A 15,414-nucleotide genomic window follows, 5' to 3' on the forward strand; every position below is an offset into this window, starting at 1 on the left:
ATTGGAATAACTATAGGTAGTCAAGCGCATAATTTTGTGACGTATTTCCGGCAATTTCACACGGTACTTAAGCGTGCCTAGTGCGGAATCATCATCATGTTTGACTTAATTAGCCGCATTATGTTTGGCAGGTATCTGAAACGCTCTCTTAAGAGAGAAAATATACGTAGTATTATTACTAGAATGTTTCTAGTGTAAATTCCGTATACTGAAAACTATACTAAACTATACTATACGTATACTAAAACCATCAGCCGCTGAGTGACCAACTAGAACTCAAACTCCCACCAGCCATTGCGAACTGTCTACAGTAGGAACCATCTGCTGTCTGCTCCATAAACACAAGACATCGAGCTGACTGCAGCTAAATCAAACTTATTAAAAACATTTTTTAGACTTTGAACCTGATGTTTCCCGCCCATCTCCGGACAGCCTCAAGTCTGATGCTAAATTTAGGACACGAGCTGCACAGCAACACCTCTCTGGATCTGCTGACAGGGTAGTCTCACTTCCTTTCTTTATCGGGACAAGTCTTCCTCAATTATCCCACTGCAGGCACAGACACACAGCTCATGGAACCCCGTTAATCATGCGCTGAAGACCAGTTTGTTGTGCGCTGAGTGTGACAGTTACAGCAATGAGGACTGGAGAGAAGGTTTTGGACAGAGCCGCAGCTACCTGCATCCTAACGTTGTGTTTTGTCTGTTTACACGTGACCGCTCTCAAAACGCAACTTTTTACCAGGCTGGGTGGGCTGCCTTACTCCACTGAGCCTCCAGTCAGCTATAAAACATTTTACTTTGATCAGAAGGTGAGTTTAAATTGATCAAAATGTACCTTTTGTCTTATTTTATACCTATTTGTCCAATTTTACACTGTTGTGTTCCTCTTTCACTTCTTTATCTTTCACTTCCCCATGAAATACACAAATTGTGCCTTATTGGGAGTGGATTTAATGGTGCAAAAGAGAAATGATCCCACTGCTTTGTAGATAAAGCAAAGTTTTCTAAAAACAAACAAACAAACAACCTCATCAAATGATGCTTACTCTCATTGACCACCTTTTTATGCCACTACAGTATGTTACTTGATTGTTTAGTGTGCAAATAATCGTACCACTTGCTCTTTCTAAAATTCCCACTGCACTTAATTCTATAAGGTCCATGTGTTGTGTTTGCAGACAATAGGTGTTTTCATCTGGCTTCCTGTAGTGAAGGGAAAACCAAATCACAATTGGCTCTGTTCCTGCCAGCAGATCTGTAACTATCCTTCCTGGCTCCCTGCCTAAAGAGGTCTCTAGGGCTCAGTGAATGTGAAACATTTTACCTCAGGGGGGGTTGAAAGATCTTCACTCAGCTTTTACATGTTCCCACTATTTACTTTATAGAGATTAAGGTTACATTTAGCAGGTATGCAGTGCTACACAATCATCAGGTTGCTTGTCTCATTCTCCTGCCTTTGTAGTCAGGCTATGGAAGCTAAACCTCTGAATAGTATTGGACAATTTGGTGCTCTGATTAGTCAGAATCATTATGACTTGTTCGCTATTGACCATAAAACAAATACTTTGATACACTGATTATTAGATGCTACACAAACGTAATACAAATTATAATTGTTTCATATGTGCTTACCCCTATTTAATGAGGTTATAGTTACAATAGCATGACAGTTAGTTAAACCCATTCCAAAACCCATATAAGAAAGTTACAATACTGATAAAAGTTTTGAGTGTTGTGGAAATTTTTAAATACGTAAGAAAAAATGGCCATGGCTAGGCTCTCAGATGTGACTGTTTGCTTTATAATATAGTAAATTAAATCCTCTTTTTATGAATTGCTAAAAACATAGGAAAGTAGTGATGTCACTTTATTCTTTAGGGAATTGTTACAGTGAACATTAGTGTGGGTATTTTTAATATTTAATAAAACAATGAACCAACCAGTTAGCCAAGAACATGATCTACATGTAGACTAAGAAGAAAATTTGTAGATGTATTAATAAGTAGTAGGTACACACTGTAAATAATGTGTCTGTGCTAAAGAGTGTTTGGGTTAGAGGACAATGCTCCACACCTGGTCCCACCCACAGCATCCTGTGTAATCAGCCGAGCTGACAAGAAGATAAGGGCCATTTCCTCCTTTCTGACACCCACTGTCCCGTCTGATGTGGGTTATTTAGCCAAGCAACAAGAGATTGTATGCTTCTTCTGGACAAATAGGAGAAATGAAATCCGTTTACTGTAAACCACTTTTTAGTACTAGCAGCTAGTCTCTTTTAGCACAAAAGAAACATCAAGAAACAAGAAACAAGCCATGCTGATTTTTATTCCCTTTTCTTTGAAACTTGATGTGAAGAGAGCACCAGCATTCATCATCAGGAAATCCTCTGGACTGCAGTCTGCCGTTAGACAATGAATGGAAATGTCATTTAGCATCCTTTTGATGAACCTTAGCGGAGCTTGTTCTTAAGTTGTTTCCCTCATGTCTCCATTTGCCGGACAACAGATGCAGCCTCCTGTCTTGTCAAGTTGTTAACATAGCGATCTCATAGATGTGCGGCACATGGTTTGAATTTTAATTCAAAAAAACAAGTTGCTGCTTGGTCGCACCACATGGTGGCACTACTTACCAGGGTGGGGTTCTCTTATGAAACCAGTCTCATAGGCTTTGTGATGTGCATACTGAGTGGGTGCAATTGATACAGTACTCACCAGGGGTTCTTTTGGTCTTAATATATACAGCCACTTTAGTTTTGCCATTTAGAGAGCAGTTCTTTATGGGGGTTTTTCTGCATTACATGAGATTGACATGTAACTTTTATAAAAGAAAAGCAGGTATAAATGAAAACTCACAAGGTAACTCAAATGCTTTTACCAAAAAAGTCTAACATTACACTTCAGTTGCACAATACTACTGACTACTACCTTCCTGCCAAGCTGCTGAACCTTTCCTTTAAACTAACTGTCTCATGATCCCCTCACACTTAAAGCACTGCCAAGTGTGAAGGAGTCGTGGGTTGAATGAACACATTGTGGCCCCAGAATCTTTTTGCTGTCATTGGCTCATAAAATTGCTGCCTCCTTTGTATCCAACGAGGAGGGAACAGAGCGAGAACGAGGGGAAAAACAAAACCGAAACATTTTGTATGTAAGAATGGGGGGCTGTTTAAAGGGTTGGACGACTCAGTAGCCTCATGGGGCCGTCTTCTCTGTGAAGTTGTTGGTTTCTTTCTGCCTTTGTTTAATAAAGAATACAGGAAATATGGTTGAAAGGAGAAGATATCCCAGAATCCCTGAGGTTTTATGAAAGGATATTTCAGAGCTCATCTTAAGTGGAACTAATGCAGCATCGCTTAAAGTGGCTCCAGCATTTTTAAATACAAATTGGGGCTAATTACCCCAGAATCCAACCTCAGAGCTGTCATTTCCAAACATCATAGCTGGCACACAGCCAGGTATCCAGTGATTACACCTACCCCAAAGCAGGCTCTGCTCACTGGACTGCATCCCCATCATTTTAGTCTGATGACAAGTGTGACCAATCCCCCAAAGGTTTTCTTTTGCCAGTTTGTGGATCAAATTACCAATTTAAAACCACTTTGAATGCTAATCACTATTTTCATATTTTCCTAGTTTCCGTCTATACCTCATGGTGCTCTTTTCAAGATGCTTCTCGCACAGTTGCCAAGTACAGATGCTTGTGATTATCTTATTTGTGATTGTGATTATTTTATTTGCTTTCTTTTTAAAATTGTCACAGATTGACCATTTTGGATTCCTTGAGGATGGCACCTTCAAACAGAGATACCTTCTGTCTGACAAATACTGGCAGCAGCCTGGAGGACCTATTTTGTTCTATACTGGAAATGAAGGCGACATAACCTGGTTCTGCAACAACACTGTAAATACCCAGGTGTTCTCTAGTGTATTTGCGTTGCGCATAATCCTCAGTCTAATTCAGCACCTGTTGTTTTCTCTTTAGGGCTTCATGTGGGAAATTGCGGAGGAGTTAGGTGCCATGCTGGTTTTTGCAGAACATCGTTACTATGGAGAGTCCCTGCCATTTGGACAAGACTCTTACAGTGTAAGCGAATCTGCAGAGTCACGCGCGCACTAAGTCTAATTAAAATCTGATTAAATATGTAAGGTTGCATAATTTTTCTCCTTTCAGGGCTCTAAGCCAATAATTTCAATACAGCATTAACAAGAATTGAAGTAGATAATTCTGCAGTCGCAAACACATTTTTTTCTAAAAACTGGGGTATGAGCTGAAACAAATTCTCATATCCAGTGCTGGCACTTCAGTTTGAACATTACTTCAGTTGTTATTTGTTTGCATGTGCAGGACAGCAAACATCTCAACTACCTGACCTCAGAGCAAGCCCTAGCAGATTTTGCAGTACTAATTCAGAACCTTAAGGGTACTCTACCTGGTGCTCAGCACAGCCCCGTCATCGCTGTTGGAGGATCCTATGGAGGAATGCTCTCTGCCTGGTTCAGGATGAAATACCCCCATGTAGTTGTTGGGTAAGATGTTATTTCTGTTATTAGGAAACATTAAATAAAAATTTGATTCAGTACCCAATACATCATATGAATGTTAACTGTGGCGTTGTTTCAACCTATCAGAGGAAGGTAAAGGGAGAATTCTTTAGACAGAGTGCATGTTCAATGGGTTTTGCCTTCATCTCCCAAATGTCTAACACCAGATGTTTATTTGAGCTAGCATGATTAATCTGTGCAGTCTGCTGTGTGTAAGACATTAGGCAGCAGAGCCTGACTTATCATTCTTTTGACTTCTTTACCTTTTTGTAATTGCCATTTTCCCCCAGCAAACATATTCACAAATACAGTGAAGACTGAACATTAAGGATGAGTGTGAATATGCAGTTTGAGTCATTTGGAAGAAGAAAAAAAAAAGATTTTGCTTCCTCTTCTATTTCAGAGCGCTGGCATCCTCTGCACCAATATGGCAGTTCCCTGGTATGGTGCCATGTGGAGACTTTTACAAAACAGTAACACAAGACTTTGCCAAAAGTGGCATTAACTGCGATGCAAACATCAGAAAGTCGTGGAAGGCTGTAAATAATGTTTCTTCCTCAGGTAAGTTGCTGTCAGAAATATCCAAACATCCATTTTCTTCAACCCAGTTAAGGGTCGTGGGTGTGCTAGAGCCTTTTCCAGCTGTCATAGGGTCAGAGGTTTGGCTACACCCTGGACATGTCACTACTCTGTCGCAGGGCTGTCACAGAGAGAGATGGCTATTTGCACACCTACTCACACCTACAATCAATTTAGAATCACCAGTTAACCCCATGCATGTTTCTGGACTGGGGGAGAAAGCTGGAATATCTAGAAACAACCCAGGCACCACACAAGAAGACCTAGCCTGGATTTGAACCAAAACCTTCTTGCTGTGACGCGACAGTGTTAACCGCAACCCCACAATGTCAACACTGAAACCCTGTTCCTGCGCTTATCCAGCCATATATGATTTAATATATTAAATTGGTATGTTACATTTTTTGATGAATGGATTTTAGTGGTCAGATAGTTTATTGAAGAGACTTTTCAAAGGAGAGAAGATTCAGAGTCATGATATTTTACATGAAGGTTAATAAACAGGCACTGGTTCTCATCTACTATTCTTTTGTGGAAGGGGCTTCTAACTTCCTGCATGCTTGGTATGGTTCACTGTTGTTAGATTTTGTTGTTAGTATTTCTAGCTCAAGGCTAAATCAATTATGATAGTGGAAGCATGAAAGTGTTCAGATAGCCTGTTATTTGTCATTTTCATCTGAAATGGATTTTGGAGGAAATATTCTGAATAAATGTTTTTTTGTTCAGTGATTCAGAAACAGCAGACAGATGGATGATGGTTGGTCTATTGTGTGAATTTCGGCTGCCGTTTTTTTTCTTCTTTTTTTTCTTATATCAGTCCCTAAGCAAATGTCTCACTGACTGAAAACACTTTGAGTTCCACCGAAAATGATTTTTTAAGTGGTTACGTTTACCTCACAGCTATGAATGCAGTGCTGTGGAAAAAGTATGTACCCCCTTCCTGATTTCGCTCTCTCTAAGTTAGGTTTAATATTTGCCCCCTAAATCTAATAACTGGTTGTGTCACCATTGGCAGCAAGGACTACAATCACACTTTTGTGATAACTTACAGGAGGAATTTTGGTCCACTCTTCTGTGAAGAATTGTTTTAATTCAGCAACACTGGAGGATTTTTAAAGTCACGCCAAAGCATCTCAATTGGATTTTGACTGGCCCTTCAGAGGTGGACTCACTGGTGTAATTTGGACTATTGTCCTGCTCCATAACCTGAGTGTGCTTGAGCTTCAGGACGTGAACCAATGGCTGCACATTCTCCTTTAGGATTTTCTGGTAGAAAGCGAAATTCATAGTTCATCTGGCAGGACTTGGTGAGGCTAGTGAAATTGAACAGCGTGCCAGAAAATGTAATTAATGACAGTTATTTTGTGATTTTACATAAGGCCTGGTAGGTTTATAGCTTCATAGCTGTTCATAGCTTTTTATTCCCTTAAGAATTTAAATCATCACTTAAAAATTAAATGTATTATTTACTAAGGTTATCTTTGTCTAGTATTTGTTTGACGATCTGAAACATTTATTGTAACAAATACACGAAGACCTAAGAAATCAGGAAGGGGACGTGGCAGCACCACAGACCACGCCCCACCACAGGGGGCAAATACTTCTTCACAGTACGGTATGATAATGAGGCTTTTTGTGCCTATTTTAAATAATATTTGACTACATGAGTCTCCAATCTGTCAAGTAAACCAAGATTTGACTGTAAACTGATGGATATTTTCTTAGATATTTTGTCTCATTTTAGTATACGCCAGTGTCGTTAATGCAGTAGTGAAATGAACAGTATCATTCACATTAGAAGAGTTATTGAGCTAATGCCGTAATTGTCTGTGAAGGTTCTCAGTCAGAGTTATTGAGATTTTTTTTCTCTGTTTACTCAAGCGTCCGGTCTTCAGTGGCTGTCAGAAGAATTCAGTTTGTGTGCCCCTCTTAAAAACAAAAATGATGTCCTCACCTTCAAGAGTTGGCTTCAAGAGACCTGGGTGAATCTGGCAATGGTGGACTACCCATATGAAGCTAATTTCCTCCAGCCGCTGCCTCGCTGGCCCATCCAGGTAAAAGCACCCTCCTGTAAAACACTCTGAGATCCAAATTAGTATTCTAGTTATCACTATTTAAATTTGTCACAAAATTAAATAAAGGCTTTGGTTAAGCTCTATATTATCTATCCCTTTATATGACAAATGGTTTTTACTTTATTGCACCTTTGAATTGTGTTTGTCTTTGGTTAAGCGCCTAATTTAGCCCAACAGCCTGCCCTTAATTGAAATGAATGTGCGATTCAGCCGATTGTGATACAAGTGTTTGTTGTGGTCTTCCAGGCTTTTGTTTACAACAGCTGTCAAGTAACTTCATTAATATTCATAAGGATCTTGTTTCTTTTAGATTTAAAGTATTCTTTAGATGAGCAGCTACAAGTAAGCCGCTATTCTTTTCTTCTGTCGCACCAATAGTGCTTTCATTTGCACACTCCGTCAGATCTCTGAGGTGTTCCTGTTAGGACGCTCACATGGCACTACAGAAAGAGGTCATTTGCCCAGTGCAGCTCGTGAGGCCATTGAACAAAAGTTCACTGGTCCCCTTTAAATGGGGTTGTAAAAAATACTTAACAAGACTCTTGATGGGGAAGAATAATTGCTTTAACAGTAAGAAAAATGCATCGTATTTATTTATTTATTTAATCTCGCGGTGTTGTTGACATGACAAAAAAATGCCATTTGTTTTAATGTAAAAGAGCTTGTGACATTACAGCGGCTGTTTTCCCGAGGCTGATTGACTTGAGTGAAGTGTATTCTACCAGTCACCTTGGCACGTCACGTGTATAAACCAAGCTCCACTGCTGACCCCCGACTCTGTGTTTGCGGCGGTTCATACCCTTGGGAGTGGTCCGCGCATACTTCTCTTGTGGGGCATTTTTCGTTATTTACCATTTGGCCAATGAATAGATTGTGAAGCATCATTGTAGGTGAAATAAACACTAAATGGCCATTTGGAGTTGTTTTGGCTCTTTGCCTTTAATGTATGCGACCCCTATGGGTGGTTTAAGCGGTTTAGGCAGTGGGTGCAAAGAGGAGCTTTTTTAATGACAAAGCTAATGTGATTATCTGAGTGAGTGTGAGAACGGGGTATTGAGGGCTTAGAGGAGGGAAATCTGTTGGCAGAGATGAATGTATAAGCCTAATCCTATCTGAAAAGTAAGGAGAAGATGCTTTAGAGCTATTGCGGTGTTTTTTTTTTTTCACAATATAAATCTTTGGTTGGACATGTCTGTGGCCCTCCTCATCCATCGACCACCAACTCCTCCCCAGCCTGCAGACAAAGGCCTTAGTAACAGACTCCACACTAGTGCAGCTCCCCTCCAACCTCCAACCAAGAAAGCCCACTTTCTCTGCTGCACAAAGAGTCCAGAACAACAGCCAACTCTACTGCTGCAACCATAACAACACAAAGTGCGATCAGACAAGAGCTAAAGCTAAAATATTGATCATTCACGCTATTAATTCTGAAAGCCAACCTATGGTCACACCAAAAATAGTTTAGGACAGCAAAACCTTTACATTTTAAGTTCTTGAGATCATTGGCTTTAAGTAAATGGATTTTTTCCCCACTAGTGCCAAGATTAGAACAATAAATTCAAGTTCATTCTGGGGAATTTCATATGCAAATCAGGCACCACCACTTTTTATGTGGAAAAACACTTTATGGGCTACAAGAAAGCAATCTTTAGTCCTGTAAACAACTTGGATGTGCTGATGGGTTTTTTTGGGGTGTTTTTTAAGAAGCTTTTATGGTGTAATGTAATTAATTGTGTTCTTGTTTGGCTTTTTTAACATGTTTTAAGGTGGTGTGCAAGTACCTCAGCTTCGATTCTACTGTGTCTGACTACCAGCTGCTGCAAGGTGTTGCCCAAGCAGCAAAGGTTTACTATAACTACACCGGAAGCTCTCCCTGTCTAAACACATCACAGACAGCAACCAGCAGCCTTGGCTACCTTGGCTGGTTTTACCAGGTGCATAAAACAGCGTGGGTTTCAGTCATGTTATGCTGAATAAATCTGTGCACACAGGTGTGAGTGGACAGCTTTTCCTGTCACAATGAATATGTATTCAATCCCTTGTCCCCAGGCCTGCACGGAGATGGTGATGCCCATGTGCACAGATGGCGTGCAGGACATGTTTGAACCAGAGGAGTGGAACTTCCAGGCCTTCTCTGATGAGTGCAAAGCCATGTTTGGTATCAGGCCACGGGCTGACTGGGCAGGCACTGTCTACGGGGGGAAAGAGATCTCCTCTCACAGCAACATCATCTTCAGGTAGAGCTGGGCGATATGAGATTTTTTTCATATCACGATATGTTTTTTTCATTTCAGGCGATAACGATATCTATCACGATATAAGCCAAATAACTATATTTGTAAGATTTAAATGTGCTGTTGCTCACAAGTAAAATGTGAAATAATCAGCAGCTTGTTTTTATTTAAATATTTATTTCCCATAATAAGTTCAACAGGGTAGATGTACTTAAGGAACATGAGACTTTTTCAGATAAATAAAGGCAAATATTGCAAACTACACAAAAGACAGCCGCTAAAGCGTTTAAGTTTCAAAATAGAACAAACGAAACAGACTAAATTGTCAATTCCACTTAGAAACAAAATATTAATTCTAAAAATAAATCTTAGTTTGTTTTACAGAAGAACAGACAAAACTGACTAACTTTTGTCAATATCAAATAAACTGAGAACTAAAAGGAAATTCTCAATCTCTCCTTGTTGTATAGCTGAGCTTTTCAAACAGTTTTAACAGTTACTTTAGTCTGACAAAAGCCGAATGACGAATTAGCGCTTCCAGTCAGAGACTGAGGCTACGTCCACACGTACACGGGTATTTTTGAAAACGGAGATTTTCCGTTTTCGTTTTAAAAAATAATCCCGTCCACACATAAAGGCAGAAATGAAGGAAAACGCTGCTATGAACATGCCAAAGCAGCAGGTGGCGCTAGATTCCTAACCGTGCAGAAATATTGGCCAATCAGAAGTCTAGAAGCCTCGGTGGGGAAAAGTAAACAAAGCTGGGGCATAGAAGCAGAACCGAGTCGTATGTGTGGACGGACAGTAACTGTGTGTATATGTAAGCATTTAAACACTGCAGAGAGTAGAATTAACAGTAACAGTATTGTAGAAATTCATTTCACCGAAACAATAACGTGGCGCTCAGTGTGACGCATGCACCAGTTTATTGTATTTCCAGACTTGCTTTCGGCACAATTTACAGTGCACGCTACTCTGTTTTTTGTCAGACTTGAAATAGCCGAAATACCTTCACACTACGGAACTTCTATGGCTCTTCCGTTCGACAATCTCTCCGGCATTGGAACCATCATCTGTTTTCTCTTCGGTCACGCTCGGTTGATTTTTCTAGTCGGTACACTCATTTCCTCCATTACCCGCTGGCTGCTTCCCAAACAAACACACGTGCGGCTTGGCACTTGTGCTGTACGTAACAAGTCACGCGACGTGAAGCTGCGGCTGTGATTGGTTCGGCTCTGCGCTACTTAATTTGGATCGGCCGACCTTTTTTTTTTTTTTTTTTTTTTTTTTTTTTTTTAAGAGGACAAGAGCGGCGAGGTCTATCGCGATAGCTTAATTTCTCTATCGAGTAAAAGTTATATCGGGATAGATATCGTTATCGTTCTATCGCCCAGCTCTATCTTCAGGTAAACATTGCTTTTAAAATACCAGATTTAGGGATTTCTTGAGATTTCGGGATTTGTCTAGGGATGCAAAAGTAAGTTAAGTGCAGATTCTGACTGCCTTGTATTGCAGGTAAGTCCACATGTGGGTAGCCACGCAGGGAAGATACATGTTAAACCTAAATGGCTCTGAAAAAAAAAATATATGTCAGTCTTTAATCCCAGCACTGACAGATAAGACTGCCACTGGTTCAGTCACTTCAAAGTATTCTTGTGCATTCACAGAATTATCAGATATTAGAGTACAAAGACACTTTAATGTGTCCATGGCAGAAAATTCCTGGCTTAACTATTTCTAGCTATCAACATTGTTTCTGCTTTCACATTTCAGTAATGGAGGACTCGATCCATGGTCATCTGGTGGAGTGACTTCCAACATCTCACATTCTCTGGTTTCCATTATGATTCCCGATGGAGCCCACCACTTAGACCTCCGCTACAGCAATGACCTTGATCCACCTTCAGTCCGTGCTGCCCGGGCGTTAGAGGTGAAGTATTTTCAGGAGTGGATCAAGAAGGCTAAAAAGACACATAGAGCTGCACCAACCGGCTAGTCTCCAAAAGCAGCACAGTTCTACCCAACGAGGATATTCATGATGTCCAAGATTTAGCTTTAAATTGTGCGACACGTTTTTGATTGTTTTGTGGGGTATTTTCTCGGTGCTTTATCTATCACGATGCCAAAGTTAGTTTTTTCTCTGACCAATTTAGAAACACTCCGCTTCTTTGGGTCAAACATTAAAATCTGAAGGGCTTGATGACAAAATGTACTGATGTTGCTGCAAAAACAATTGACCTGTTTGTCATGTACAAACTGTTGAAAATAAAGCTGCAGGGTAAATACATTTTGGTTCTTTATTTCTGCAATCGCATTATCATCCTAATCATCAAAAAGCTGCATCATTCTCATTTTGTCTTTCATGTAAAGTTTTCTAAAAATAATTTCCTCTTTTGGAATTTATTGCAAGTTTATTGCAAATTTAGAGTTTCTGTTTGTTTGTTTTTTGTCACGCTTGTCAGTTAGCTGTGGTTATTATTCAGGCATCTCTTAAAGTTATTGTAATATGCAGATTAAAAAGTCTCAGAGGAAAATTTTGGCACCAAATACAAAGGCAATGCATTTTTGAAGGCTTTCACTGCACTTGGTGTAATATGAAGCTTAATCTGTTTGCTGTTCACAGGAGGACACTGCCTTCCATGCATTTTATCATTTTCTCAATACGCTTGAATTCCCAAATAACACTGCTTCTAATGAAACCGATTAAAAAGCTCCAGGTTTACTGTCGTCTAAGCCTTCATATTATGTTTTGAGCACTTACAGATGTGCTGTTGCCGAGCACACCCTTTGTCATATTTTAGATAGACTGGGGACTTTAACTTTCATTTCCAGCTCTCAAGAACAATTGCACGTGCTTGAGATTTAATAAAAACCCAATCGGAGGAGGCCAATAAAGTGAGTGGTGGGAGATTATTGCAGTTTTGCCTGCTGACCTTACCCCTGCAGACCAACCTGTGGGATTCCCCTCGACACGCATTAATTCACTGGCTGCCATTAAAGCACTAAATTGTGGCACCAAGGCAGCCTGTAGACTCTGGTTTGTCCCCCCTGCAAGTAATATTATTAATACAATTCCTGTGGTGCCAGAGTAGTTGAGAAAGGTTGATGGAAGGTTAAGAGTGAGGCGGTGAGTAGTTGCAGGAATCAGTTGGGATCCCAAGAAGCTTTCTGTAGTTCTGTGAACTGGCTTTTTACTTTCTTCTTTTTTTTTTAAAATGTCAAGATAAAAGACTCAAATGTCATGAAAGAACTAAGACTAAACTCCACCGCCGCTAATGAAAACATGTCATCCTGCTTTGTAATTTTCTTTGAACTACTCTCTCCAATACTTTTTTTTTTTAAAACCTCTTCTTTTAAAGCAGAAGCCCCTGACATGACATGACCTTGTGATGCAGATGGGAAACATGTCCTGGACTGGTATGTGGGTTGATTTTCAACCAGGAGACACAAAGCCTGACTTTTCAGTGTTTTGTCACAGGCTTGACTGAATTTCAGACGCCTCGGTAGAAAGAAACATTGCTAAACATGGGGGAGGATGGGGTCTCGGCCACTAAATGCTCTCCTTAAACCTTTCTCAGGACTTTGAGGGGTCATTAATTTTGCCAGCATTTTCTACGTCTCTGACACTGGCCATCAATCAGAGCTGTTTTAAGTATTCAGTCAACCCCAAATTCTGACTATGTCCCTGCTCAGACAGGGACCACACACCAGTAGGAAGAGATTAAGCCTGTGCATGTCACATCACGTTGTAGTGAGCACCTCACTCCCTTGGGGTTGGGTGCTGCTGAATAAGTAAATTCCCAGAAGCCCAGAGGGTGTGGTGGTAATGTTTAACAATATCTCAGCAATACGGAACAACTTGTGTGTTTTAGGAAATTTATCTTCCTCCCGTATTAAAGTTCAGTGGTTTAATAATTTGTCTCTAAATCTTGGTATATTAAAGGACACACACACACACACACACACACACACACACACACACACACACACACACAACTTTTTGAGCTGCTCTGCTCCAGCCCCATCCCCTCTCACCCTCTCAGCCTTTATTCAACAATAGAAACTTGTTTCCGGGATCTGTGCGTCAGGCTCTGTCATGTGAATGACCCACCAGCACAAAAGCCAAGACCCCCCGACTTGGAAAAAAAGGGGGATATAGCTGCCATGACTGTGATGATGTCACTTTGCCAAAACTGTGCCGTTAGCAAAGAGAGGAGACAAAATCGGTTTGGGCAGGCATTAAAAGCCCCTGCACTGAATGCATGTGATGCCCTGATAAGGCTGCAGCTGTTTCCCCCCTGTTTTTAAGATAAATGTAAACTTTTTTGGACATTTATTTTGAAAGATTTATGGAAACGGATGAAATTGCTCATGCACTTCACAAGTTCTTGTTTTTTTTCACATAGTTGGCAGTTGTATAACAAGTAAGATAGTCTTTGTTTTGTATCCACCTGCTGTTCTAATATTTTTTTCTTCTTGATTTGTGTTGTGTGGCTACAGATAATTAGTGCTATCAGTATCACTGGCCCTTTTCTCCCTGGAATTACCATAAGAAAGAATTTGCCACCACTTTAGACTTTTTCATGTCTCAAAAACCCTAATGAGTCACCGCTTCACCTCAAATGGATCTTCTGAAAGAGGAAGGATCTTCACTTGTTACCTTTTCAGTTATGCGCCTCAGCATCACTTCAAATAATTAATGAAGCTTTAAAGTGATTCAAGGATGTGCCAGATAGAAACTGCTGCATTGCCTTGTAAACCGAAATACTGAAAAATATAAGCAGGGTGAAAAAGTGGCTGCCAATTTGATCACTCCAAAAAAAAAATAAATTCCACTTAAATTCTGATAAGTGCTGGCAACTTAACAATCTGGCTCTTGGACACATCCTCCATTGTATTCACTGCTGGCCAAGAAACTTCCTGTAAATACGTTATTGTTTACAACAGAAGTTTCATACCCAGGATTTCTTAAGGTCAACATTTCTTCTGGCACACTAAGCCTGAACTGCACTTTATTCCCCTTTAATTTAACAGCTCCGGCAGCTTTTCTAGTTAAATCGACTGTTCATTATTGAGACCCATTTTACGAAGGGGCTGTGAGGTGCAATTTAATGAATCTCTGGCACAAAGCTCCCTTTCAGTGCTGCGCGAAGAATAGAGGCTATTTAGACCCTGTAGGGCTTTATGTCAAAGGCAGCCCATAATAGTTGTCAGGCCAGGGCAGAAATTCCCACTGGCCTGGGAATGCACTAGAAATCAACTTTTGCCATGAGCAGATTAAGACACAAGCAAGCAGTTGGGAAGATTCTCCCATATAGTGGCATCTGTTTAGACGCTTAGATTTTCCCACAGACAAAAAACCCCCCCAAAACTTTCCCTGTACTGTAATGTTGTGATGTGCTAGCTGTTTGTCCCTGTGCCTAAATGAAAATTAAGATTATAAATACATTTTTATTTGGGTATCCACACAGGAAACAAAAATATTAGTATATTTTTCCTTTTTTATTTTAGTGTTTGGAGAAAGACGAGAGGAACGTGTGAACAATGGTGTCGGCTAGTTGAGGATTTGAAAGTTATTTACATTTTTTCTTTGTTTGGGGGGGGTTTAAGCGTAGTTTGTTTGATAGTCATGAACGTAACAAAGTAGGATATGGTTGTTTAAGTCTAACAGAGATCATTTTGTATTACATTTCTGCCTCCGTACTCTATCCACCATGTTTTTTTCCCCTTCTCACTGTAACAGTAATATCCTCGAGTTTCATGAAAGCTTTTTTGGTTCAGAGCACACACAAACAGTTAAACTAGAGGGGGAGAGTTCTGACAGAGGTTATTGTCCTCGGCTCAGCAGGGAATTTCAGACAAATCCCTCTTAGATGCAGGTGGTCGGGCACAAGCAAAGAGTTAAGTCCAGCGGTCCCATTGCCCCTCCTCTTTGATGTTCTGACATCATTTGTCCAGCCCCCCGAAAGATCTCCTTACTTTC

At 40.3% G+C, this 15,414-nt stretch overlaps 1 protein-coding gene across 1 annotated transcript; it reads left to right on the forward strand.

Annotated features, from left to right (window-relative positions):
• The first annotated feature begins 287 nt into the window (after window positions 1-287).
• On the forward strand, window positions 288-11,718 carry prcp (prolylcarboxypeptidase (angiotensinase C)). Its single transcript, XM_085244028.1, has 9 exons — window positions 288-811; window positions 3,762-3,902; window positions 3,984-4,085; window positions 4,347-4,528; window positions 4,947-5,104; window positions 7,004-7,176; window positions 8,964-9,131; window positions 9,247-9,434; window positions 11,205-11,718. Exons 1-9 carry the CDS (start codon window positions 638-640, stop codon window positions 11,425-11,427), a joined length of 1,509 nt encoding a protein of 502 aa, XP_085100154.1. The 5' UTR covers window positions 288-637; the 3' UTR covers window positions 11,428-11,718.
• Window positions 11,719-15,414: the final 3,696 nt, after the last annotated feature.

Source organism: Mchenga conophoros, linkage group LG14 (assembly GCF_057382185.1).
Source record: "Mchenga conophoros isolate Kocher_MC1m ecotype Shallow Benthic linkage group LG14, M_conophoros_male_GT1.1, whole genome shotgun sequence".
NCBI classification, from domain to species: Eukaryota; Metazoa; Chordata; class Actinopteri; order Cichliformes; family Cichlidae; genus Mchenga; species Mchenga conophoros.